Source organism: Gouania willdenowi, chromosome 16, assembly GCF_900634775.1.
Source record: "Gouania willdenowi chromosome 16, fGouWil2.1, whole genome shotgun sequence".
NCBI lineage: Eukaryota > Metazoa > Chordata > Actinopteri > Blenniiformes > Gobiesocidae > Gouania > Gouania willdenowi.
This window is the reverse complement of record NC_041059.1, coordinates 14,353,294-14,379,072: the sequence shown is the minus strand read 5'-3', so window position 1 is coordinate 14,379,072 and position 25,779 is coordinate 14,353,294. Positions and strand designations below refer to the sequence as shown.

Here is a 25,779-nt window from a genome sequence, read left to right as displayed (position 1 = left end):
AGTGCGTTAAGATACAACGCTTGCCCGATATTAAATTCTCTTCACTCTGTAGAGGGTGCTGACGCGCCAATGTCCGTTTATCCACATTGAGCTGGTTTAGAGACGGGAGTTTAACAACTGATTCACATTTGATGCAAATCGGAGTTTGTATGTGCAAATGGGAGGGTTTAAAAAAATTGAATATTTTGTCATTTTTGGCCAAAATTCACGGCTCCGCCCTGCAAACACTGTAAAAGTAATCAAAAATCCATGAATCTTTTTCAGTGTCCCACTTCTTTAGATGATCTTCACCGACTTTGAACCCCATCAGTGAAACACCCTAGGAGAAATGTGTTAAAATACAACGTGGGTGAAAATAGCAATTTTGCAATTTTCAATTTTCAATTCAAGATTCTGGACTTCCTGTGTGGCGTTGTCATGACAATATTTTTTACTTGTCTTGTCATGGCCTACTTCTGTGTCAATTTTCATGATTCTACAATTAATTCATATTTTATGGCAATTCCTGTCTCGTAATGCATTTTTGACGTACTTGGAGCGTCAAATTTTTGGATTTTTAAAATTGGAAATAGCCAGAAATTAGAAAGACGTGCAATTTAATTTTTGACCCTTCATAATGGTTCGTTCAGTGGGTGAAAAGTAGGTTGCATCCATCCATCCATTTTCAGACCCACTTTTTCCTGTTTGTCAGAGTTGCCCAACCCTTCTCTAAAATATTGTAGTCCATGAGATTTGTAACAAACAAACACTCGTGCAGTTGTTTTTTTTGTCTGATGAATTATGAAGTTGAATTAATCATCTCGGTGACGTGACATCATACTTTTGGAAGCACACACACACACGCACACACGCACTTTATCTGTAAACTGATACGAGTTGAAGTGCAGCTAAATCTGCTGCAGTAATGCATTTTCCTGAGCAGGTACGGAGTGTGTGATGCTGACACCAAGCTCTTCAGCTCATTCTGCATGCTGCTGTGTAATAATAGGCTGTCATCCACCAGTGGAAGAGGAGAACAGGAAGCATGTAAATTAAGATACATGTTTCTAAAAAAAATGTCCTCAAATCTCACCATCAAATGAAGACAAGATGTTAAGGTCTCCAAATTCCGATGTCACTGAGACGGACTGACGAACCTTCATGTTGGTCTCGCTGCAGGAAAATTCATAATGCAGCAGTTTAGTCTAAAACTTCTTTTGCAGGTTGTGAGGTACTGCGATAAGGGTGTTTTCTGACCCGTCTAGCTCGGCGGTCTCGATGTGTAACAAAGCCCATGTGGTTCACTGCTAGACAGCAGGAGGAGGTCGGCCTGAAAGCAGATACAGCAGCTGTGATTAGCATCTTTATGTGGGCGACACTGAGAAAAATCTTTAGTTTATCTGCTTTAAAAAAGAACAGAAATGTCTAAGTTCTGCTGGTCTTTCCTTTAGATAAAAGACAAAATATCCTCTGCATCAGAATGATGTGAGTCTACAATAGTAGCTTACCACCACTAAGTGTGGAGTGAAAGAATAATGCCTTAAATCTGTAAAGCGCTTTGAGTGTCTATGATAAATATATAATATATAAAATGCTATAATAATAATAATAATTATTATTATACTAGTAGCAGTAGTAGTAGTAGTAGTAGTATAGTAGTAGTAGTATAGTAGTAGCATAGTAGTAGTATAGTAGTAGTAGTAATAGTAGTAGTAGTAGTAGTAGTAGTATAGGTGTAGTAGTAGTAGTAGTAATAGTAGTAGTAGTACTGTAGCAGTATAGTATTAGTAGTAGTAGTATAGTAGTAGTAGTAGTAGTAGTAATAGTAATAGTAGCAGTAGTAGTAATAGTAGTAGTAGTATATAGTAGTAGTAGTAATAGTAGTAGTAGCAGTAGTAGTAGTAGTAGTAGTAGTAGTAGTAGTATAGTAGTAATAGTAATAGTAGCAGTAGTAGTAGTGTAGTAGTAGTAGTAGTAGTATAGTAATAGTAGTAGTAGTAGTAGTAGTAGTAGTAATAGTAGTAGTAGCAGTAGTAGTAGTAGTAGTAGTAGTAGTAGTAGTAGTAGTAGTAGTAGTAGTAGTAGTATAGTAGTAGTAGTATAGTAGTAGTAGCAGTAGTAGTAGTAGTATAGTAGTAGTAGTAATAGTAATAGTAGCAGTAGTGGTAATAGTAGTAGTAGTAGTATAGTAGTAATAGTAGTAGTAGCAGTAGTAGTAGTAGTAGTAGTAGTAGTAGTAGTAGTAGTATATAGTAGTAGTAATAGTAGTAGTAGTAGTAGTAGTAGTAGTAGTATATAGTAGTAGTAGTAGTAATAGTAGTAGTAGTAGTATAGTAGTAGTAGTAATAGTAGTAGTAGCAGTAGTAGTAGTAGTAGTAGTAGTAGTAGTAGTAGTATAGTAGTAGTAGTAGTAGTAGTAGCAGTAGTAGTAGTAGTATAGTAGTAGTAGTAATAGTAATAGTAGCAGTAGTAGTAGTAGCAGTAGTAGTAGTAGTAGTAGTAGTAGTAGTAGTAGTAGTAGTAGTAGTAGTATAGTAGTAGTAGTAATAGTAGTAGTAGCAGTAGTAGTAGTAGTAGTAGTAGTAGTAGTAGTATAGTAGTAGTAATAGTAGTAGTAGCAGTAGTAGTAGTAGTAGTAGTAGTAGTAGTAGTATAGTAGTAGTAGTAATAGTAGTAGTAGCAGTAGTAGTAGTAGTAGTAGTATAGTAGTAGTAGTAATAGTAGTAGTAGCAGTAGTAGTAGTAGTAGTAGTAGTATAGTAGTAGTAGTAGTAGTAGTAGTAGTATAGTAGTAGCAGTAGTTGTAGTAGTAGTAGTAGTAGTATAGTAGTAGTAGTAGTAATAGTAGTAGTAGCAGTAGTAGTAGTAGTAGTAGTAGTATAGTAGTAGTAGTATTAGTAGTAGTAGCAGTAGTAGTAGTAGTAGTAGTATAGTAGTAGTAGTAATAGTAGTAGTAGCAGTAGTAGTAGTAGTAATAGTAGTAGTAGTAATAGTAGTAGTAGCAGTAGTAGTAGTAGTAGTAGTAGTAGTAGTATAGTAGTAGTAGTAATAGTAGTAGTAGCAGTAGTAGTAGTAGTAGTAATAGTAGTAGTAGCAGTAGTAGTAGTAGTAGTAGTATAGTAGTAGTAGTAATAGTAGTAGTAGCAGTAGTAGTAGTAGTAGTAGTATAGTAGTAGTAGTAATAGTAGTAGTAGCAGTAGTAGTAGTAGTAGTAGTAGTATAGTAGTAGTAGTAGTAGTAGTAGTAGTAGTAGTATAGTAGTAGTAGTAATAGTAGTAGTAGCAGTAGTAGTAGTAGTAGTATAGTAGTAGTAGTAGTAGTAGTAGTAGTATTAGTAGTAATAGTAGTAGTAGCAGTAGTAGTAGTAGTAGTAGTATAGTAGTAGTAGTAATAGTAGTAGTAGCAGTAGTAGTAGTAGTAGTAGTAGTAGTAGTAGTAGTAGTAGTAGTAGTAGTATAGTAGTAGTAGTAATAGTAGTAGTAGCAGTAGTAGTAGTAGTAGTAGTATAGTAGTAGTAGTAGTAGTAGTAGTAGTATTAGTAGTAATAGTAGTAGTAGCAGTAGTCTGACCTATAATATTGAAATTTATACTCTTGACATCTTATGTTTTGGTTTATTGAGGACATCGGCAATTTGTGTAGCACTAATACAATCAGTCTAATTTTTTAGTAGGTTTATTATTACACGCACTTACTGCCACAAACTGGTTATTTTCCAGCTTAATGATGTCACCCACGCGAACATTCATCCACTTTTCATTCTGAAGCCTGCAACATTGAAACACAGAGCAAAGATTTGCAATTAAAACATGTAAAACAGAGTACATATTTAGATTTCTCATTTTACTATTAGAAAATACAACTTTTAAATATAAATACTCATGTGTGTTGACTTACGAGCCACGCATGAGGACCTGAGAGCGGCGATTGTTTACTTGGTTGTCGCTTCTGTGACGAAACTGCAGAAAAAAAATAAATGTAAAGTACATCAATTTACTTTTTTACTCTACATCAGGAAGAGCGTGCTTTGATGTTTGAAATGAATGAATGAAACAGAGAGAAGATAATCTATCTTCCTCACATAGTCATCTGTGGCGTCTTTAACTGCAGTGATGCTCAGCACCAAAGCTAAAGGCACGATGGTGGTGAACCAGGAGAGGGAGGAGATCTGAGGTATTAACTAAGGACAGAAGAACAGCCAGTTGTCAGGGTGCTTAAATATCCATATTCCAGACAGCTGAATGCATTTAGTATGCTATAAGTATTTATGGTTGGTATTGTTAGCCTTACATATACAATAACTAGTAAAACACCAAATTCATTGTGGGTAAATTTATGAAAAATATTAATAAAACAGACAAACTGTAATTTCCACTAAGCATGGGCAAGGGTTTTCTTATAAAAAAAACAAACAAAAAAACCCAACTTATTTTAAATACCGACCATACTATTACATAAATAATAGACTTTACAAATTTTCATTAGATTTCTTTTTTTAAGAAAAGATTTTACTTGTTGTTACTGTTGTTTTATTGATTTTATTATCTTATATTGTTGACATCAACCTGCCAAAGGGACTAAAGATGGAAATTAGCCATTGGCTATAATCTTGCATATTTACATACATATATGTTCATTAATATGTATTGTCCTTGTTGTAAATAAAATAAACTCAAACTTGGTTTGTGGATTTGCTTCTTTATAAAACAGAATTAAGGACAGTGACCCAAAGTTAAATGAGTCTTATACTTCTGAGTTTTGACCAAACTCCAACAATACAAGAAAAACAAAACATGTCTTGTCAAGAAAACTGAAGTTGTTTATAAAGTGCACACATGTTTCTGCTCCTCCTCCTTCCTGTTCTCAACTCTTTCGCCACCTACAGTAACTCTCTCACCTGCAGAATGAGCAGGAACAGGAAGTAGGTGTTAGCGACCTCCTGGAACTGCTCGAACAGGTTGACGGGCAGAAAGGTGATGATGTTGTACTTGGATGTCATGATGCAGTTACTCTACAAGACAAAAAAAATGACAAAAAAAATATGAGACCCTATTTGGCATGGCCTAATGTGAGAATCTGTGTCCAACAGGAGGCTGTCTTACTGCATACTGAAACCTTTCGTTGTATTCTCTGTCATTGGCTCTCACTCGTCTCTCCTCCTCTGCACAAAAAGCACAAAGCACAAGATAAACCCACGTGGATAACACCAAACAGTGAGGGGTGAACTCCTGCTGTAAGTATGAGCTCTCTAAGACCTGTGAAGAATGAACACGATAGTTATCTGGATCAGTGATGCTGATCGTGGTACCATGATCATTCACACTTTAAAACACACATGTCAAACTCAAGGCCTGAAGACCAGGTTTGGCTCGCCAGAGCGTCTAGTCCGGCCCGAAGGAAGATTTTCTTCAAAGTAAAAATGAAAGCAAAAACAGGACTTTTTTATAAATTAACATATAAATTGTAGATAACATGATGGGGGTTGCTGTACTATATTATTTACATTAATAATAAATCACAATTATTTTTTAAAAACCTGTCTCACAAAATTCTGGCAAATTACATTTGAGAAAACTTGTTGCATTTAGTTTTAATTTGTGCTTTTTCCTTCACAAAAACATGGATTTTTCTGGTCAGGTCGTATGTGGCCCTTACACTAAAATGAGTTTGACACCCCTACTTTAATAAATTGACAATCCAAATTTGATCTAGATGACCAACCCGTCATAACTGAGTCTGATTTTATAAAGATCGGTCAAATATGAACCAAGATATGAATTATTGAAATTTGATGAGAAAATGATTATTTGATTTTTTAAACTGATCCAGAATCAGTAAATTGATCAGGATTCCCTCCAAAGTAAAAGGTAAGGTTTACCTTTAGTTAAAATTAAAATCGGTTTATTACTTTTGATGTAATCCTGCTAACAAACAAACAAATAAATAAATAAATAAATAAACACCATTGAAAATAACATTCCTCCTTGGTAGAGGTAATAAGGCCAATAGAGCCACTCCTCTGTTTGTTTATTAGAAACAGAAGACAGGCTATAATAATTCTGTCTTACATTAACCCAAAGGAACTATTAGGTTTACAAATTACATCAGATCTTTAATCAGATTCTGCTATTGTTAATGAGCGGATGTATAAACTGGGACTGACACACACAACTATACCGTGTGTGTAAACATGCTAATGTGTATGTGTAAGTAGAATTAATGGGAGTCATTAGTGAAGACCACATAAAAAAAACAGACAACACAGCTGAGAGTGAAACTACATAAAACACACAACTGCTGTGGTTGTAAAGCTCCAGTAGCTTCCCATCCTGACTCTGCTTTCTATCCTCCAGCTGTTTTCAGGTTTCCATTTATGCTGAAGTAGTTTGGGAGGTCCCCACTGTCACCTCTAATATTCATGAGTCGGCTGTTTGAAGAGAAAATGACAGCACCAAGCAGTGCACGGTCCAAACCGCTCACACGCCAAAAATCACAATCATGTTTGATACCAAGACACAACAGAGACCTTAACGCACTTTGTGCTGATGACAGAAAGGCAATGAGGCGCCAAAAGGAGGGACAAGCCATTACCACATAATCACCCAGCTAAACAAAGACACTGTGGTTTTCCTGTGTTTGTGCAGCTCTGTGATGTCCTCTCACCAAACACTTCTCATAACCTACATCTACCGTCCCTGTTGTGTTCACTAAACAAACACAGAGCACTTAAAGGAACCCCATTAAAGCTCCGCATACTTGTCAGGTGAGGAGCAAGTTTTGTTTTGGCAGAGATCTGGAATAATGATGAAACAGCACATTTAGTCTTTTCAGTAAACACACAATTTGCTTTTGCTTATGAAAAGTGCAAAAATATAACTTGAGGGGTGTGACTCTAACTGAGAAAAAACTGCAAACTAAACACTGTCTATTTTTCGAAAAGTCGTTGCAAGGTGATAAAGGTATCTTCACCACAGTACATGGATTATTTTTATGTTTATCTCTAAAAGAAGAATATTTCTCAATGAAACGAAACCAACTCACAGTTTATTGATTAGAGTTGTTTACTGTAAATCAGACATGGGTGACTGGTGGCCCGGGAGCTACATGCAGCCCTCGGTCTATATCTTTGTGCAACCCCCAAAAGTAAACGCACAAAATGACACCAAAAACACACAAAATTACACAAAATTTGCGACAAATATTGCGACAAAAATACACAAGAGGACTACAAGAATACCAAAAAATTACACAGAAATTTACAAACGACTTCAAAAATACACAAAAATGACTCCCAAAACAGAAAATTACAAGAAAAAACACAAATTGACTTCAAAATCCCACAAAATGAGAAAAAAATTGAAAATCACAATGAAAATACACAGAAATTACTCCAAAAACACAAAATCTCAACAAAACAACACAAAATTACTCAAAAAACACAGAAGATGGTTACAAAAAAGACACGTTGTGACATAGCCCTTGGATCAGATAATTACATTATTGTGGCCCCCGGTGTGATCAAAGTTGCTCATCTCTAATGAATAAAATATCTTGTTCTGCTCATGCCTGTCGAACAGTTTCCCTTCAGTTTCTACTTTCATGGATTTTTTTATTACCTTTTTCCCACTAATAACTATCCGATAGTTTTTTTTGGCATGTGCCAACATTGTTGACATATCTGTAACATGTTGCCAGGTCTGATGAAGAAGAGCAGAAATTGGCCGCTCAGCACTGAGGCTTTCCTGTGTCTAGCCTGCTCTTTGTCCTATAGCCACTGCTGTGCAAGCTGCAGCTAAGTCAGTTTGAATGCGTGAGCATCTTTAGCATAATGCTCAGTAAGTGTTTGATGTCTCTGAGAACTTCAAGGGCATTGACAGCACGGATGCAGACGATGTGAAGCAGGTCTCTACAGACCTTTAAAGCTCCATTACTGGGAAACCTTTAAACGAGAAGATGGTTCTCATAAACAAGTGCACGAGTAAATACATATTGGTTTAACTCAGACTATACTGGATGGATACACATCAAAGTAAAGCAGTTGTTTTATAAAAATTCACTTGCTGATACTTTAACACCTCCCTGTGATGCATAAGAATCAACAAATTACAGCTCTAGAGAAAAAAATCGTGACGACGATATATCAATATTTCAACGCAAGATTATCGTGTCTATATAAAAACTGTCCAAATAATTTTTTTCAATCATGTTTTTTCAATGAAAAATTTATTTAATAGCACCAACACACACACACACACACACACATATATATACAGTATATACATATATATATGTAGATATAATATAGATAGATATATATATATATATATATATATATATATATATATATATATATATATATATATATATATATATATATATATATATATATATATATATATATATATATATATAATATATATATATATATCTACATATATATACCCTAGTGATCAGGCGTTTATGTGCTATGCACATATATATATATATATATATACAGTATATATATATATGTGCATAGCACATAAACGCCTGATCACTAGGTGTCAGTGAACCACATCAGACCTTGTTAAACTACCTCACTCCTCAATGCATTGTAGCTTGAAGTTTTATTTTCATGAAACATACTGAGCAGTTTTATAGATGTATGTGGTTACTTCAAAAAAAAAAAAAGAATTTAATAACTTAACAGAATCAGAATCTGTTGTAGAAGCAAAAGTTTTTTAAAAAAAAATATTATGTGACACTTTAATAAACATGCCACTTGTTTTTGATATTTGTACTTGAATTACACTTAGTTGCCATTTACTTGTTCTCGCAAGTTTAAAAAAAAATGAAATAAATTGTATTTCATACCATTTTGCGCTTGTGAAGGGAATTTTGTAATTATTGATATTGCAATATATCTCAATGTGTATTGTATCATTTGGTATCTTGAATCGTATCTTCACATTCATGGCAAGGCACACCCCTACACAATACCCTGCTCACCAGAATGATGAGAAATGTTACCACTAGAACTCTAGAGTCAAATCAGACAGAGTGGAGGACAAGGACATCATCGCTCACAGCAGCTGATCCAATTTGACCAAAAGAGGATAGCTGAGCCGTCTGCAGTCTCGCACTAAAAGTGTGCATCCGTCTGCAGTGATCTGGTTAGGTGGAAAAACAACGCCAGTGACACAGTGACAGACTAATGGACTGGAGAAGAAATGAAGGTGCACATATCATTTGTTTTATGATGGTTAAAGGAATAAGGAAAGCAGTGCAAGCGTTGGCTGGCGCCTCAGAGATTGATCATTGTCTAAGGCCGCAGAGACAACACTGTCAGTACACAGCACACCAATTATTAAACAACCAAGCACTGCTTCAGGTCACACTGGAGATGTTATTATTGGGGGATCAAAAAGGAGGTCACTTGGGGCGAAAAAAACTCAAGGCTTACAGAACAGTAAATAATCATTAATATACACTTCATTAAATAACTGTGAAAGTTTTCATCACATGGTCTCATGCTGACCAAGCTTTATTGTGTCCGTTGTCTGTGGAGGTGATGAGGGTGATGAGGTGTAGACCAAATGATGGACAACGTATCTTAACTTCCTAAAGGCTAAGTTTCTCCCAGTGGCTCTTTCATTTTCAAGTCCGTCTCTGAACTTCCATGGAGGTTTTATCATCCAGGAGGATCTTCCTGCTGAGATTATTTAATTAAATCCAACAGTAGTTGGTGTCATTCTATCCATCTTGGACTTTAGTCTCTCTTCTCTCTGCTTGTGTGTAACCACTTCACTGTAATTACAACTCCTTAGCTTACAGAAACTGCTGTAATTTCTGCAATAGAACAAATATTAGCGGAGTTCTGGTCAGAGTGATTCCCTTTTGTTTCCATTTTGATGAGTTTGTAAAATCCGGCCGGACGGTCTGGAAAAGACGTGAAAAGAGGACACGTCTGGGTAAATCTGGACTTATAGTCACCCTATTACATGTAAACAGGCTTTTGCTGTAATATGATGATGGTGATTGCTTGATGTATTTGACAGAAAGAGTGCTGTTTTGACTGAGTCTTATGTCTTCTGCATGAAAAAAAACAACTAAACATTTGGTTAAATAATGTAGAATAACTTGGTAGATTTATGGCATTACCAAATGATGCATTTTTTGCATAAAATTCAGTCACATGATGATGAGATGACGTTTTTGATCACTGAATGAAAGGGTAGGTAAATAATAAGATGAAAACTTTAAAGTACATCCACATTCTGAATTGTTTACCTCTTGTTTGGCTTCTTTACCTTTATCCCCTTTAGGTTTCTGCAAAGCCAGAATGACTGGAAACATTATGGGTCTCAAAAATAAAATCATATTTATTATTATTGCTCAGAAATAAAGGACGTTCATTCCATGTGTTCATTCTATTACCTTTTATCCTTAACCTTCCCATCATCACACAACTGCATTCCCACTAAAATACATTATCAAAATTGTGTTCTCAATCTCAAATATAATTTTGGATTATGTTCTGTTTTGGTATATTATACTATATACTAGTGTAGTTCCGGTAGAATGTATCTATTGCTATAGAAAAAGGGGAGATTAAGTAGCTTTTTCATGGACGGCCAAATGAAGTTGTGTTTGAAGGTGGGACGTCAGGGACATTTAGGTTTGTTGTGAAAGGTGTGGAGTGATAAATATTGTGTTTTCATATATTTTGGCTTTTAGCGAGGACACTGTAGGGAGTTGAACCCCATTCCACTAATGTGAAAGTACGCCGTCGACTCAGGAGGTGGGGAGTGGGGGTGGGCTCTATAGTGATTGGCTCTGATGCGCACGTGACTGTTGCGGCATTCATGAAATAATTTATGAATGGTATCATTGCAGTCCAAACAAATCCGATGTCGCGCACCCTTGAACCAAGCAGCAGCCATGTTGAAACTGTCAGGCCAGTCTGATCCTGATCCGCAGAGATATTTGAGGAACACACACACAGACAGACAGATAGACAGACAGACAGACAGACAAATATTCCTTGCTTTTATAGAGATTTAAAAAAGCCATATGCATGTTCTATGAAAATGTACGTATGTAGATAGACGATAGATAAATAAATACTTTTTTGACCCAGTAGGAAATTGTGCAGCAGTCTGTTGCTCACATTCACACAAACAGAGCAGGATCTACAGATTATGTAGATTCAGAAGATATCCAACCCTCACAAAGACAAGACAAAAGAGCAGTAACCTAAAAGCCAGAGAGTGACCTTGTCTTGACTGTAACAAACCCTCATGAACCACATTAAAAATAGTCATATATTTTAACACCCATTGATGAACATGTACTTCATAATCAGAGTCTGACCTGGAGGAGGCTTTTTTCTAAACATCTCCACTCAGACGGTGTCCTCTTGCTATTTCCCATGGGACGATCTGTAAGAGGAAAAGAAACATGTTTGTGTTAGTTGAGAAATACAATGCTGAGTAAAATAAACCATCCATCCATATGAATTTTAACATGACTTCCACAGTTTCAAATGAAGATTTCTTTTTATTTATTTATATTTCACTGTAAGCTCCAACAACCATAAACAGGACTAGTGTGTTTAAAGAAATGTGTCACAGAGAAAGTGAACATCAGTGAGCACACACACACACACACATACTGTACAGTATACACCTGCACACCAGAGCCTTTCTGCTCCGTCGAGGCCTTAATGAGGAAATGACATTGAGCAGAGAGCTGCATCCGTCTCTCTGTAACACACTGTGTGACGACGAGTGGCTTTAAGGCAGATCCACTGACAGTCAATAGTGATTAAGACTGAGCAGTTCCCTTCTCTTCTCTATTCTCTTCTCCTCAAATCAGGTATATGGCACACTGGGACCAAAAGCAGTAAGTATCCAATCAATATTCTAGAAAAAGAGCTGACCTAGACAGATATTGTTTCCAGGTTCACCTTCATACCAGTTTTTCCATACTCTTGATTTACTACAGACTGTCAACCATCTCTTGGTTCTACCTTCTATGTCTCATCTTCTCATGTTCTCACATCCATCGTTCCTTCAGATGCTCAATCTGTGACATGAACAAGAGCCAACAGAACCAGAGCCACGCAGATTATCAAGATGTTAAATGACATTTCAATTTACATACAGTAGGTCTAGACAAACTACTGAAAATAGTAGCAGGAAAAAAAAAAGTAATTGATAAGATAGACATTGGCAGAACAAAGAACATTAAAAAATGCACGATATATTGCTCTTGCCAACATTCATGGTTTTTTTTCTCATTATATTGCATATGTAGCACCAAAAATATGTACTTAAAACGTGACCCCATTTTGATATCACAAATGTCCGGCGACCCCAGACACATTTTTTTTTTCTAGAATTCGTTTTTGATCATGTTTATTCAAGTGTGTTATGAATACGAAGTAGTCAGGATGAGTGCACAAAATGACAAAATATTTTTATACTGCATTTTATTTGAACTAGATTTATAGTTCTAGTTATAGTTTAAGTATATAATACAGTTGTCCATCCATCCATTTTCAGACCCACTTGTTCCTGTTTTCAGGTTTTCTGGGTAATACAGTTGTAAAAAATAAATGTAATTCAAAATACATTTCAAAATAGGAAATACGTTTTTACTCATTTTTCTTTTTTTTCTTTTAACAATTACTAGACATTTTTGGCGACCCCAAGGTTGAAAAACACTGCAGTATTATTATTATTATTATTATTATTATTATTATTATTATTATTATTATTATTATTATTATTATTATTATTATTATTATTATCCACTCTCAAATGTCTCTTAAATCACTTTAAAGTCATGTTTGACACCTCGAGCTCCAAACATTGTTAATTTTGCTCTGTTGTGTGTTTTGTTGGACAGAAGGACCGACTTTAGGGCCAAAAAAATCACTAAAAGTTCTACCAAAGTCTGGTAAAGCCAAAGACATGCTAGAATGAAAGATTAAACATGCTGATCTTACCTTCTGAGGTCGTGTTTAGGTGTTAGTGGAGCAGATGTTCCTGCTGCAGCTGCTGAGGTTTGAGGCTTCACTTTAAACAGAGGAGGAGAGGATGAAGGAGGGCGGGATGTGATGATGATGATGATGATGATGATGATGAGGAGGAGGAGGAGGAGGAGGAGGAGGAGGAGGAAACTCCATCACCTCATGGGCTTCAAACAGACATGATATCACGTGCTGATATCTCTGTTTCACTGTGACCTGCGTATAGAACATTAAAGACTTAACATTTAACAGTTGAATTTGTATTTTTTCTTCTTTTTTCCTTCCTTTTTTTTTTTTAAACTTCTTTTTGCTGTTTAATTTAGCACTAATTGTTTTTATATGGTGTGTCACACCGCCCCCTACTGCTCTGTAGGCGTTTTTACAAGTAGATTTGCATGAAGGTAGATTTGTCTTTATTTTTCAATCAAAAAAATGTTTAATTCAATAAAAAAAAAAAACATTTTCAATTACAGAAAAAAAGTCTTCAAATGCAATACAGCACTTGTATAATAGTGCTCTTTAAAATTTGACTGTTAGACGTTTTTATGTGTTTTTGCGTTTGTTTGAAGGGTTTTTATGGACCCTGTCTGAAATAAAGCTCTATATCTATCTATCTATCTATCTATCTATCTATCTATCTATCTATCTATCTATCTATCTATCTATCTATCTATAGAGCTGTGCACAAATGTGAACAATACACTGTAACAATACATATTGTAACTGAACATGGGTGAATCATTCTGGCACATCCAGACGTTCCTGTGTGTCTAACCTCATATTTTCATCTACATCACAACAGACATCATCTTTTGTTCAATTTAGGAGACATTTCCAGGAAAAAATGATAAAGTAAGGTATAAAATTTGCTTGGCAGAATTTGATAACTCGTTGAACAATTTTGCATGTAATGACTTAAGCAATGAAATGAAGACTATTAGTTTTTATTGGGAACGACTATTCAGCATTCATAAATATACAGTAGTTAATTTTGACTGACATGACATAAGCAAATGATAATGTTATAGAACAGCAGATAATTGTATTAAAGCAACTGATACATGTCCAAAAGCATTTGCAATTTGCTACTATGATGTACACAAATGACTAAATGTTGTGTGCTAACTGATGGTCCTAACTCAATTTTTTTTTTTTGAAATTTTTGAAAAAAAATGCCTTGCTATAGCCTTACTTTTGATTTTTGAAGATTTTAGTTTTTTGTCATTTTTTGTGCTTTACCGCTTTCTTAGCCCTGTTTAAGTATGTGCGTTATAATTGCAGTAGTTTTTAGGGTCTAATGATGGTCCTAACTCAGATTTTTTTTTTTTTTGAAATTTTTGAAAAAAAATGCCTTGCTATAGCCTTACTTTTGATTTTTGAAGATTTTAGTTTTTTGTCATTTTTTGTGCCTTACTGCTTTCTTAGCCCTGTTTAAGTATGTGCATTAAAATTGCAGTAGTTATTAGGGTCTAATGATGGTCCTAACTAAGATTTTTTTTTTTTTTGAAATTTTTGAAAAAAAATGCCTTGCTATAGCCTTACTTTTGATTTTTGAAGATTTTAGTTTTTTGTCATTTTTTGTGCCTTACTGCTTTCTTAGCCCTGTTTAAGTATGTGCATTAAAATTGCAGTAGTTTTTAGGGTCTAATGATGGTCCTAACTCAATTTTTTTTTTTTTTTTTTAATTTTTGAAAAAAAAATGCCTTCCTATAGCCTTACTTTTGATTTTTGAAGATTTTAGTTTTTTGTCATTTTTTGTGCCTTACTGCTTTCTTAGCCCTGTTTAAGTATGTGCATTATAATTGCAGTAGTTTTTAGGGTCTAATGATGGTCCTAACTCAATTTTTTTTTTTTTTAAGATTTTGAAAAAAAATGCCTTGCTATAGCCTTACTTTTGATTTTTGAAGATTTTAGTTTTTTGTCATTTTTTGTGCCTTACTGCTTTCTTAGCCCTGTTTAAGTATGTGCATTAAAATTGCAGTAGTTTTTAGAGTCTAATGATGGTCCTAACTCAATTTTTTTTTTTTTGAAATTTTTCAAAAAAAATGCCTTGCTATAGCCTTACTTTTGATTTTTGAAGATTTTAGTTTTTTGTCATTTTTGTGCCTTACTGCTTTCTTGGCCCTGTTTAAGTATGTGCATTAAAATTGCAGTAGTTTTTAGGGTCTAATGATGGTCCTAACTCAATTTTTTTTTTTTTTTAATTTTTGAAAAAAAATGCCTTGCTATAGCCTTACTTTTGATTTTTGAAGATATTAGTTTTTTGTCATTTTTTGTGCCTTACTGCTTTCTTAGCCCTGTTTAAGTATGTGCATTAAAATTGCAGTAGTTTTTAGGGTCTAATGATGGTCCTAACTCAATTTTTTTTTTTTTTTGAAATTTTTGAAAAAAAATGCCTTGCTATAGCCTTACTTTTGATTTTTGAAGATTTTAGTTTTTTGTCATTTTTTGTGCCTTACTGCTTTCTTAGCCCTGTTTAAGTATATGCAATATATTTGCAGTAGTTATTAGGGTCTAATGATAGTCCTAACTCAATTTTTTTTTTTTTTTAATTTTTGAAAAAAATGCCTTGCTATAGCCTTACTTTTGATTTTTGAAGATTTTAGTTTTTTGTCATTTTTTGTGCCTTACTGCTTTCTTAGCCCTGTTTAAGTATGTGCATTATAATTGCGGTAGTTATTAGGGTCTAATGATGGTCCTAACTCAAATTTTTTTTTTTTGAAATTTTTGAAAAAATTGCCTTGCTGTAGCCTTACTTTTGATTTTGGAAGATTTTAGTTTTTTGTCATTTTTTGTGCCTTACTGCTTTCTTAGCCCTGTTTAAGTATGTGCATTAAAATTGCAGTAGTTTTTAGGGTCGAATGATGGTCCAAACTCAATTTTTTTTTTCTTTTGAAATTTTTGAAAAAAATGCCTTGCTATAGCCTTACTTTTGATTTTTGAAGATTTTAGTTTTTTGTCATTTTTTGTGCCTTACTGCTTTCTTAGCCCTGTTTAAGTATGTGCATTATATTTGCAGTAGTTTTTAGGGTCTAATGATGGTCCTAACTCAATTTTTTTTTTTTTTTGAAATTTTCGAAAAAAATGCCTTGCTATAGCCTTACTTTTGATTTTTGAAGATTTTAGTTTTTTGTCATTTTTTGTGCCTTACTGCTTTCTTAGCCCTGTTTAAGTATATGCATTATATTTGCAGTAGTTTTTAGGGTCTAATGATGGTCCTAACTCAATTTTTTTTTTTTTTAAATTTTTGAAAAAAAATGCCTTGCTATAGCCTTACTTTTCATTTTTGAAGATTTTAGTTTTTTTGTCATTTTTTGTGCCTTACTGCTTTCTTAGCCCTCTGCGTTATAATTGCAGTAGTTTTTAGGGTCTAATGATGGTCCTAACTCAATTTTTTGTTTTTTTGAAATTTTTGAAAAAAAATGCCTTGCTATAGCCTTACTTTTGATTTTTGAAGATTTTAGTTTTTTGTCATTTTTTGTGCCTTACTGCTTTCTTAGCCCTGTTTAAGTATGTGCATTAAAATTGCAGTAGTTTTTAGGGTCTAATGATGGTCCTAACTCAATTTTTTTTTTTTTTTTTAATTTTTGAAAAAAAAATGCCTTCCTATAGCCTTACTTTTGATTTTTGAAGATTTTAGTTTTTTGTCATTTTTTGTGCCTTACTGCTTTCTTAGCCCTGTTTAAGTATGTGCATTATAATTGCAGTAGTTTTTAGGGTCTAATGATGGTCCTAACTCAAATTTTTTTTTTTTAAGATTTTGAAAAAAAATGCCTTGCTATAGCCTTACTTTTGATTTTTGAAGATTTTAGTTTTTTGTCATTTTTTGTGCCTTACTGCTTTCTTAGCCCTGTTTAAGTATGTGCATTAAAATTGCAGTAGTTTTTAGAGTCTAATGATGGTCCTAACTCAATTTTTTTTTTTTTGAAATTTTTCAAAAAAAATGCCTTGCTATAGCCTTACTTTTGATTTTTGAAGATTTTAGTTTTTTGTCATTTTTTGTGCCTTACTGCTTTCTTAGCCCTGTTTAAGTATGTGCATTAAAATTGCAGTAGTTTTTAGGGTCTAATGATGGTCCTAACTCAATTTTTTTTTTTTTTTAATTTTTGAAAAAAATGCCTTGCTATAGCCTTACTTTTGATTTTTGAAGATTTTAGTTTTTTGTCATTTTTTGTGCCTTACTGCTTTCTTAGCCCTGTTTAAGTATATGCAATATATTTGCAGTAGTTATTAGGGTCTAATGATAGTCCTAACTCAATTTTTTTTTTTTTTTAATTTTTGAAAAAAAATGCCTTGCTATAGCCTTACTTTTGATTTTTGAAGATTTTAGTTTTTTGTCATTTTTTGTGCCTTACTGCTTTCTTAGCCCTGTTTAAGTATGTGCATTATAATTGCGGTAGTTATTAGGGTCTAATGATGGTCCTAACTCAAATTTTTTTTTTTTGAAATTTTTGAAAAAAATTGCCTTGCTGTAGCCTTACTTTTGATTTTGGAAGATTTTAGTTTTTTGTCATTTTTTGTGCCTTACTGCTTTCTTAGCCCTGTTTAAGTATGTGCATTAAAATTGCAGTAGTTTTTAGGGTCGAATGATGGTCCAAACTCAATTTTTTTTTTTCTTTTGAAATTTTTGAAAAAAATGCCTTGCTATAGCCTTACTTTTGATTTTTGAAGATTTTAGTTTTTTGTCATTTTTTGTGCCTTACTGCTTTCTTAGCCCTGTTTAAGTATGTGCATTATATTTGCAGTAGTTTTTAGGGTCTAATGATGGTCCTAACTCAATTTTTTTTTTTCTTTGAAATTTTCGAAAAAAATGCCTTGCTATAGCCTTACTTTTCATTTTTGAAGATTTTAGTTTTTTTGTCATTTTTTGTGCCTTACTGCTTTCTTAGCCCTGTTTAAGTATGTGCATTAAAATTGCAATAGTTTTTAGGGTCTAATGATGGTCCTAACTCAATTTTTTGTTTTTTTTAAATTTTTGAAAAAATATGCCTTGCTATAGCCTTACTTTTGATTTTTGAAGATTTTAGTTTTTTGTCTTTTCTTGTGCCTTACTGCTTTCTTAACCCTGTTTAAGTATGTGCATTAGGTTGAACTAATAGTTATGAGAATTTTCATTCTGATCTGAGAAAAGCACCAAAGTGACTGAGAAAAACTGTAAGTGACTGTAATGTATTTTTCTTTGGCACAATGCTTTACAATTGCAAAGATCGTATACAGTAAAAATGTGAAACGTACGTATTCAGTGTCTTGTACTGACTTACTCCCCTAACTACAGCAATGTGTAACTTTACTGTAGTTCTCAAATGACTGTACAAGTAGCGTATAGTGCTGTCTGGAGCATTCTCAGGTAGTGTCACTGAGCTCTGACCTTTTTCTTTGCATTGGAAAACACTGAGAGAATAAACTGTCATAATGAAAACATGACAAAGCCATTTTACTACCTTGTTCATAAACAATGGTTTCAAGACTTCTCATTATGATGAAACTGGCAGATTCATTGACATGAATACTTGCTTTTGAGCAAGTGATGCGCTTTTGCAGGTTATCCACTAGGTTTTGCAGTTTGCACTAATTGTTTTGAGAAATGCACTAACTGCTGTGCAAACGTTAATAGTGACGTGAGAAAAGCACCAAAGTGACTGAAAAAAACTGTAACCTGATCCATTGCTCTTCATAATTAAAATATGGGGCTGAAACTTCTAAACTAGATCATTCATCCCTATGGCTATTATGGATATGATATATCAATGTCATGTACAGTATTAAAAGCAAAACATGATCAAATACTTATACTGTACACGCATTGTTACGCAAATTGTGTTTTTATTTATGCTTTTTCAATTTCAAACTCATACACATGTAGGGCCCAGTTTCAACAATAAAACAATAAAAGACCAAACATGAATTACAGTCACGTGTGAAGTGGGACCATGTCCACACTGCACTGACAGTCCACTTAAGTAAAAATAGTTTTTTTTATCTTTATTATGACATGCATCTTTATGTTTACAGCACGTGATCAGCTTATACAATCAGCAGGTTGAGTGTCAACAGATGAACTTAAGATAGTGGAGCAGTTAAACGAAGTGAGGAGGAGAATCTTACAACCCTATCCTAACCCTATCTGATGATAGTTTCTAAGAATCTCTAGGTCATTTTGTTTCATTGCAATAATAGAACATGCATAGCTGTCATAAAAAGATTACACTTCATGTAGTGTTGACCTGCGACAGCATGTGGAACAAGGCAAGGAAAGAAAAAGAGCATCACTGGATTGATCCATGAATCAGAGTGTTAACAACACAAAAATACAAAAAGGATTGAGCATAAATACAACAAAACAGAATCAGGTTTCCATCACTATTGGTTTGAGTAAAGATTTTAGTTTTGTAATAAAAACTGTAAAAAAAACAACACAGTATTACAGTTAAATGGAGGAGACAGTACAGTCTGATAGTTTCACTGCTTTAAGGGCAGGATGTGTGTTATAATGATGGATATTCCTACCAGATATTAAGTTTTTCTCAAAATAGTGATCAATTATGAAAAACTTAGATAAGAGTTTTTCTCATTCACATTGTTCAATCTACAGACCCTTTCCAAAAAATTGGAATATTATGGAAAAGATGTTTAAATTTCCATAATTCCATTCAAAAAGTTAAACTTTCATAGATTATAGATTCAGGGCCCACAATTCAAACAATTTCAGGTATTTATCCAGCTCATAAAACCCACGAAAACAGGATTTCAAAATTAGAATAGTGTAAAGAAATCACCATTTACTTCTCAGTTTTTGCAGAAAAAAATTGAGGAGAAGAAGAACTGGACGTTTGGCCAGTGGTCCAAGATCCACTTTTCTGATGAAAGTAAAGTGTGCCTTTCATTCGGGAATCAAGGTCCAAGGGTTTGGAGGAAGACGGGTGAGGAACAGAACAGAACATTGCACACTAAATCATGACTGACCTTGGATATCTCACACTGGACCTCAAGCAGCTTCAGTTCAAATAAATACTTGAAATCGTTTAACGTGTGGGCCCTGAATCTATAATCTTATGAAAGTTTAACTTTTTGAATGGAATTATGGAAATTAAACAACTTTTCCATGATATTCTAATTTTTTGGAAAGGGTCTGTATGTATGCAATAAACAGCTTCAAATATTAATAAATAATAACAATAATAATAATAATAATAATAATGCTGTCATGTTTCTATTAGAGGATGATGTGAAAAAGCTGGTGCTTCCAAAACACTTCATATGACATGACTGATGTGACACAGAATAACAATCATGCTGTAACATCTAGAACTTTGCCGTCTTCAGTTCTTGCCCTTTTTCCCATGAGGCATCTGAGTGCTTGAGTTTGTCGTTCATGATGGAAATGTTGGAGATATTATCAGATTCATCTGGGTCCGGCAGCTGCCAATGGATGAAGGTCAAATACATGAGGGAACCCAAAACGCCACCGATAGGCGGGGCGACAATAGGAACCCAAAACCAGTAGTTGTAACACCTAAAAAAGGAGAAAAGGGAAAGTTTGATGAGAGAAAAAACTTGCAATCAAAGCTAAATTCAAAGAAGCATTTTTCCAAATTGAAAAACCCCAAAAACCTTTATTTGATCCTTCAGCTGGGAGATGTTCTATTTAACGTCTGCATAAAACATTATGCTCAATGATTGATTATTTTTACATTTTCTGATAAGTTCCAAAGGTTCAATGTAAACCTGAACATTCAAAGTAATTAAATGGATTACAGTTTTTCTCAGTCACTTTGGTGCTTTTCTCAGATCAGAATAAAAATTCTCATAACTATTAGTACAACCTTTACAACATTTAGTCATTTGTGCACATCATAGTAGCAATTTCTCCTTCCTCTAAACAAATTATACATAGATGCTTTCGGACATGTTTCTTTAATACAATTATCTGCTGTTTTATAACATTATCATGTCAAAATGAACTATACTTATAGATGATGAATAGTTGTTCCCATTAAAACTAATAGTCTTCATTTCATTCCTTGAGTCATAACATACAAAACTAGTTATTAAATTCTGCCAAGCACATTTTATACCTTTTTTTATATATATATAATTTTTTTTCCTTGAAATGTCTCCTAAATTGAACAAAAGATGATATGTGTTGTGATGTGGATGAAAATATGTGGTTAGACAGACAGGAACATCTGGATGTGCCAGAATGAATTACCTATGTTCAGTTACAATATGTACTGTTACAGTGTATTGTTCACATTTGTGCACAGCTCTACCAAAAGGATGTTTCTTATGTTTGTCCTAAATAAGTGACTGTAGTGTATTTTTTTGGCACAATGCAGTAGAATTGCAAAGATCGTATACAGTAAAAATGTGAAACGTACGTATTCAGTGTCTTGTACTGACTTACTCCCCTAACAACAGCAATGTGTAACTTTACTGTAGTTCTCAAATGACTGTACAAGTAGCGTATAGTGCTGTCTGGAGCATTCTCAGGTAGTGTCACTGAGTTCTGACCTTTTTCTTTGCATTGGAAAACACTGAGAGAATAAACTGTCATAATGAAAACATGACAAAGCCATTTTACTACCTTGTTCATAAACGATGGTGTCAAGACTTCTCATTATGGTGAAACTGGCAGATTCACTGACATGAATACTTGCTTTTGAGCAAGTGACGCGCTTTTGCAGGTTATCCACTAGGTTTTGCAGTTTGCACTAATTGTTTTGAGAAATGCACTAACTGCTGTGCAGACGTTAATAGTGACGTGAGAAAAGCACCACAGTGACTGAGAAAAACCGTAAGTAGTTTACACTCAAAGTCAAGAAAAAGTTCGACTCGCTTAATTATGTCAAGTTGATTAACTTTAACTAATAATGTTTGAGTAAATTGAACTATTCTTGTTTATAAATAAGCATAACTTAAAAACACAACTTAATACAATAAGAATTACATGCTAAGAATGATAAAGTTCTGTTATTTCTGCTGTTTCAATTAGGGATTATTTAGAGGAAAAAAAAAAATGTAATTAATAGAGCACTTTCATTTAACTGTTAGCAAAAAGTACAAGTAGATTGTCATCCAACCTTTTAAGGTAATCAACTTGAAAAAAAAAATGAGGCGATCAATTGAGTTTTGGTAACTTATTTAGGTTTCCAGTGTCTTATAAGAACTATTTCAGTATGGAGGAATAAAAAGTGAAAGATTAATGAAAACTCTTACGTCACTTTTCCTATTCAGGTATATGGGGTGCTATTCCGCCTTATCAAATCTTTATCTTTGACATGTTCCTTTTGGTTTTCCTGACACTTCTCTGATAACATTAGATGATCAGATCATAAATTTATATATTTATATATATATATATATATATAAAATGATTTAGATCCAGGATCTTAATTACTTCTTATGTGCTTGCCTATTGTAAAGTGTGTTGTCACTGATAGATAAGACTCTTACGTAAAGACCTCCGTGCCCCAGCCTGCTGTCAGAGTGAAAAGTCGAGGCCCGAGGTCCCGAGCAGGGTTAATGGCAGCACCACAGTTGGCTGACATGGACATAGAGATCCCTAGGACGATCACTGCCACAATGGGAGGAATCAGGCCAGAGGGAGCGGGGGTGTTCCTTTTCTCATCCAAACCCAGGATGCACAACATCAGCATGGCTGTGCCCACTATCTAAGGTCAGACACACATAACAAATGCTTGTCTTTATGAAATAAACAGTAAAAAAAAAACATCCTGATCTAACAGTGTATGGTACTTTCATTCTCACCTGGTCGAGGAAACTTCTGCCCAAAGATAGGAACTCTGAGGGATACGTGGCAAATATAGATGCTGTCTCATTTGGACCGTACACTGTTAACACGCCTCCACTGAAGTCCATTATAGCATCTGTGATAGAAATAAAGTGCATTCACTGATCAACAAAAATGACATATGCATACAAATATATAGGGAATAAATGTAAAGAAAAATAGAGAGACAAACCATAATAAATCAGATATACAAGCCCTGATGCCAAATAAGCTCCAAGAAGCTGAGAGAGGCTGTAAGGAACCAGCCGTCCCCAAGGAACCTTCCCCAGAACGCAGAAACTCAGAGTCACTGCAGGGTTCAGATGTGCTCCTGCAGGCAGAACAGAGAGATAATAGGGTGAATTAGAGCAAATAAATAAACAAGAATTCAAATTTTTAAAAACAAAGGCGAGATTTTTTTCAAGTGTTTTATAGTTTGTCATAATTTATGACAGTGTTTATACTAGACAATAGATTAAAAAGTGATCTTGGATCATGAATCCATTTGATTCATTCAAATAATCCATTCATGATTTAGAATCCTAATAATAACCATATTCATGGTGCTACATGAGATTGGATACAACTTTTTGTGTGTGAGAGCCAAAGCAACAGTAAGTTAAAGAAAACTAAAAAATCAGATATAAATTCATTAAATCTTCTATACCACAAATATCAAACTCAAAGCCCAGCGGCTAAATCAGCCCGCAGGTGAAAGTGAAAATGACAGAGAAAACTGAAATTATTGTGTAAATTACCAAATAATCCACATAGGTATCTGAAAATTACCAATTCAATGGCTTGCATTTTAATTTTGTTTATATTATATGGGATATATGGTATTTTTTAATTGCAGATCAATTTTTCCACAAATCTTGCAATTTCTCGCAAACAATTACACAAAATTCGCCAAATTTACACAAAAAATTGGGAACAAAAGTCAATATTTTATTAAGTGAATTGTACTGATGTTAAAATTGTTCCTTTTCCCCCATCTATAATCTACTGCACACTTAAGAACAAACTGGCCCTGAACTAAAATGAGTTTGACAGCCCTGTTCTATACCCTCTTTAAATTATAAAATTAATGAATTTATTCCTTAAACGTTTTTTTTTTCCTTTAAAGAAACATAAGCCAAGACTTTAAAATTTGTAATATTGAGTGTTTAATTGTTAGAATGATTTAGAAGTTAAAATGATATCCTTTGAGGCAACCGTAATCAGAATCTGAGCCTTGAATCATGGTTTCTATGGCCCTTCGTGTCTGATTTACCTGTGATGCCTTTGGTGAGGTACATGGCTGTCATGACGCCCACAGAGAAGGACATGTTGACAGACAGAAACTGGCCTTTAGCTTCTCTGCTGGTTTTCACCTGCGCCGCAGCAGCACAGCCAAAGAGCTTCATGATAGACACAAGCATGGTAGGGCAAAGTCAGGAGGCTGTGCAAACAGCAGACCATAAAAAACACTAGCCATTATGAGGTAGAGGTTTAAATATATAGATCATTATAAAAAAAAAAAGTCATTCAATGCATTTAATTATTTTTTTATTGATTCATTCATAAATCATGGCTCACACCTGTCATAGTCTTTTATTTTCATGGTTTGTGATAATCCTCCCTCACTAGTTTATGCATTGTCTTCATGTTCTTGTGTTCCTGCTGATTGTTTGTAGTTTGCATTCTTTTTTTTAAATGTATTTTAGTGCTTTGTTAGTTTTTATTTTTGTTAGAATAAAACATGTGATGCTAATGGGGTGCTGTTCCACCAAAATATCTCTTATCAGTTGCGGCTCTTGTAAAATACATTACTTGATAAAAGGTATCTTTATTGTGGCTGACATTTCATTGGTAATAAAAACATTGTCTTGAAACTGCACTGTTTTTTTTTTTCATATGAAAGCACACACATGATTAGGTAGAACAAAATGTTCAGATCTATGAATATTGCATTAAAAAAATTTTAAGTACTATTTCACATGGAAAATGTTGTCACTGCTTGAATGATGTCATTTCTGTGCTTCTTTTGTACAAAAAAAACAACAACGCTAACATATACGGTATGTATATGTTATATGCGATGCTCTTCATAAAAATGAACCCATTTTAGTGTTTTTTTTGCAGAAAAAAATTGAATTATGTTTTTAATGCAAGTGATTTTATAAAGTATAGTTTTAAATAAATAGTGAAAAAATGCAACATTGAGGAGGTTATCTTGATATAAATTTACTTTTTATTGATTTTACCTTGTATGTAAACTCTTATTTTGAAAGGGATCTTTCTGATTAAATTGGTAGACAGGGTCACTTACCAGTAAGATGAAAGTTCCCAAAAACTCAGCCATACACTCACGAACCAGAGCATTTCTTACTCTGAGTATCTGTAGTTTCATCATGACTGTAGTAGCATCACATCCGCTTCTTTCAGGAATGCAACAGAAACACTGGAAGTGTCACTACTGCTCAGTTTCCAGCTGAGCATCTGCATGCGTTCCCGCTTCCCCTTATGTAGACAAACACTATTACTCATTTACTTGATACCAACATTTACTCATGTTGGTATCAAGAGTGTCATAGGTTGCTTGGATGGTCAGAGGCCATAAACTGTCAGATTATGTGTTGACAGTGATAACAGAGTGTAATGAAGATGTGGAGAATAATTGAGCCTTGAAGCTGTAGAATAGGAGACGTTTTAAGTGTTTAGTGCCGACCACAAACTTGTTAAATAATTAGATTGCATCCGTTTTTCTCAGTGTACACCTATAGGTTATGCCTTTATGGCCTCTGACAGGTTTAGTTGTTGACATAAATTATTATCATCATGCCATCTGTTAGTGTTTTATTTGTACTTCATCACATGTGAACATTAAGTCCTAGAAATAGAAACAAAACAAAGAACGATTATTGTGAGTTTAACTGTATAGTTATGGTTTCTTATTGAGAGGATGAATACAGTTTTTTCTGATTCTTATTTATCAACATTAATTAGTATCCAGAGG

At 34.0% G+C, this 25,779-nt stretch overlaps 2 protein-coding genes across 3 annotated transcripts in view; both read right to left on the bottom strand.

Moving 5' to 3' along the window:
• atp8b2 (ATPase phospholipid transporting 8B2) overlaps positions 1-13,052 on the bottom strand; it is a 36,377-nt gene extending 23,325 nt beyond the window's left edge. Inside the window, 10 exon segments of the mRNA XM_028470811.1 lie at positions 1,073-1,152; positions 1,237-1,259; positions 1,262-1,309; positions 3,672-3,744; positions 3,874-3,935; positions 4,058-4,156; positions 4,874-4,987; positions 5,079-5,137; positions 11,329-11,396; positions 12,968-13,052. Coding sequence (XP_028326612.1) covers positions 1,073-1,152; positions 1,237-1,259; positions 1,262-1,309; positions 3,672-3,744; positions 3,874-3,935; positions 4,058-4,156; positions 4,874-4,987; positions 5,079-5,137; positions 11,329-11,353 — 583 coding nt within the window. The 5' untranslated portion in view covers positions 11,354-11,396; positions 12,968-13,052.
• A 5,900-nt stretch (positions 13,053-18,952) lies between these two features.
• Positions 18,953-25,282, bottom strand: aqp10a (aquaporin 10a). Of its 2 annotated transcripts, none has more exons than XM_028470209.1 (6): positions 25,093-25,282; positions 24,055-24,181; positions 22,975-23,112; positions 22,760-22,878; positions 22,445-22,662; positions 18,953-20,504 (listed from the first exon to the last, which is right to left on the bottom strand). In XM_028470209.1, exons 1-6 carry the CDS (start codon positions 25,174-25,176, stop codon positions 20,294-20,296), a joined length of 897 nt encoding a protein of 298 aa, XP_028326010.1. In that variant the 5' UTR covers positions 25,177-25,282; the 3' UTR covers positions 18,953-20,293. The 2 variants fall into 2 exon arrangements, with proteins under 2 accessions (XP_028326010.1, XP_028326011.1); XM_028470210.1 differs by having other exon boundaries at positions 24,055-24,222; positions 25,093-25,230.
• Positions 25,283-25,779: the final 497 nt, after the last annotated feature.

Excerpts from the sequence above, each read along its gene's own strand:
- aqp10a (XM_028470209.1), bottom strand. The coding sequence starts at position 25,176 with ATGATGAAACTACAGATACTCAGAGTAAGAAATGCTCTGGTTCGTGAG. Across the intron at positions 22,879-22,974 it reads TGTATATCTGATTTATTATG|ATGCTATAATGGACTTCAGT; the intron begins GTTTGTCTCTCT and ends TTTCTATCACAG. Across the intron at positions 22,663-22,759 it reads GCAGAAGTTTCCTCGACCAG|ATAGTGGGCACAGCCATGCT; the intron begins GTGAGAATGAAA and ends GTCTGACCTTAG.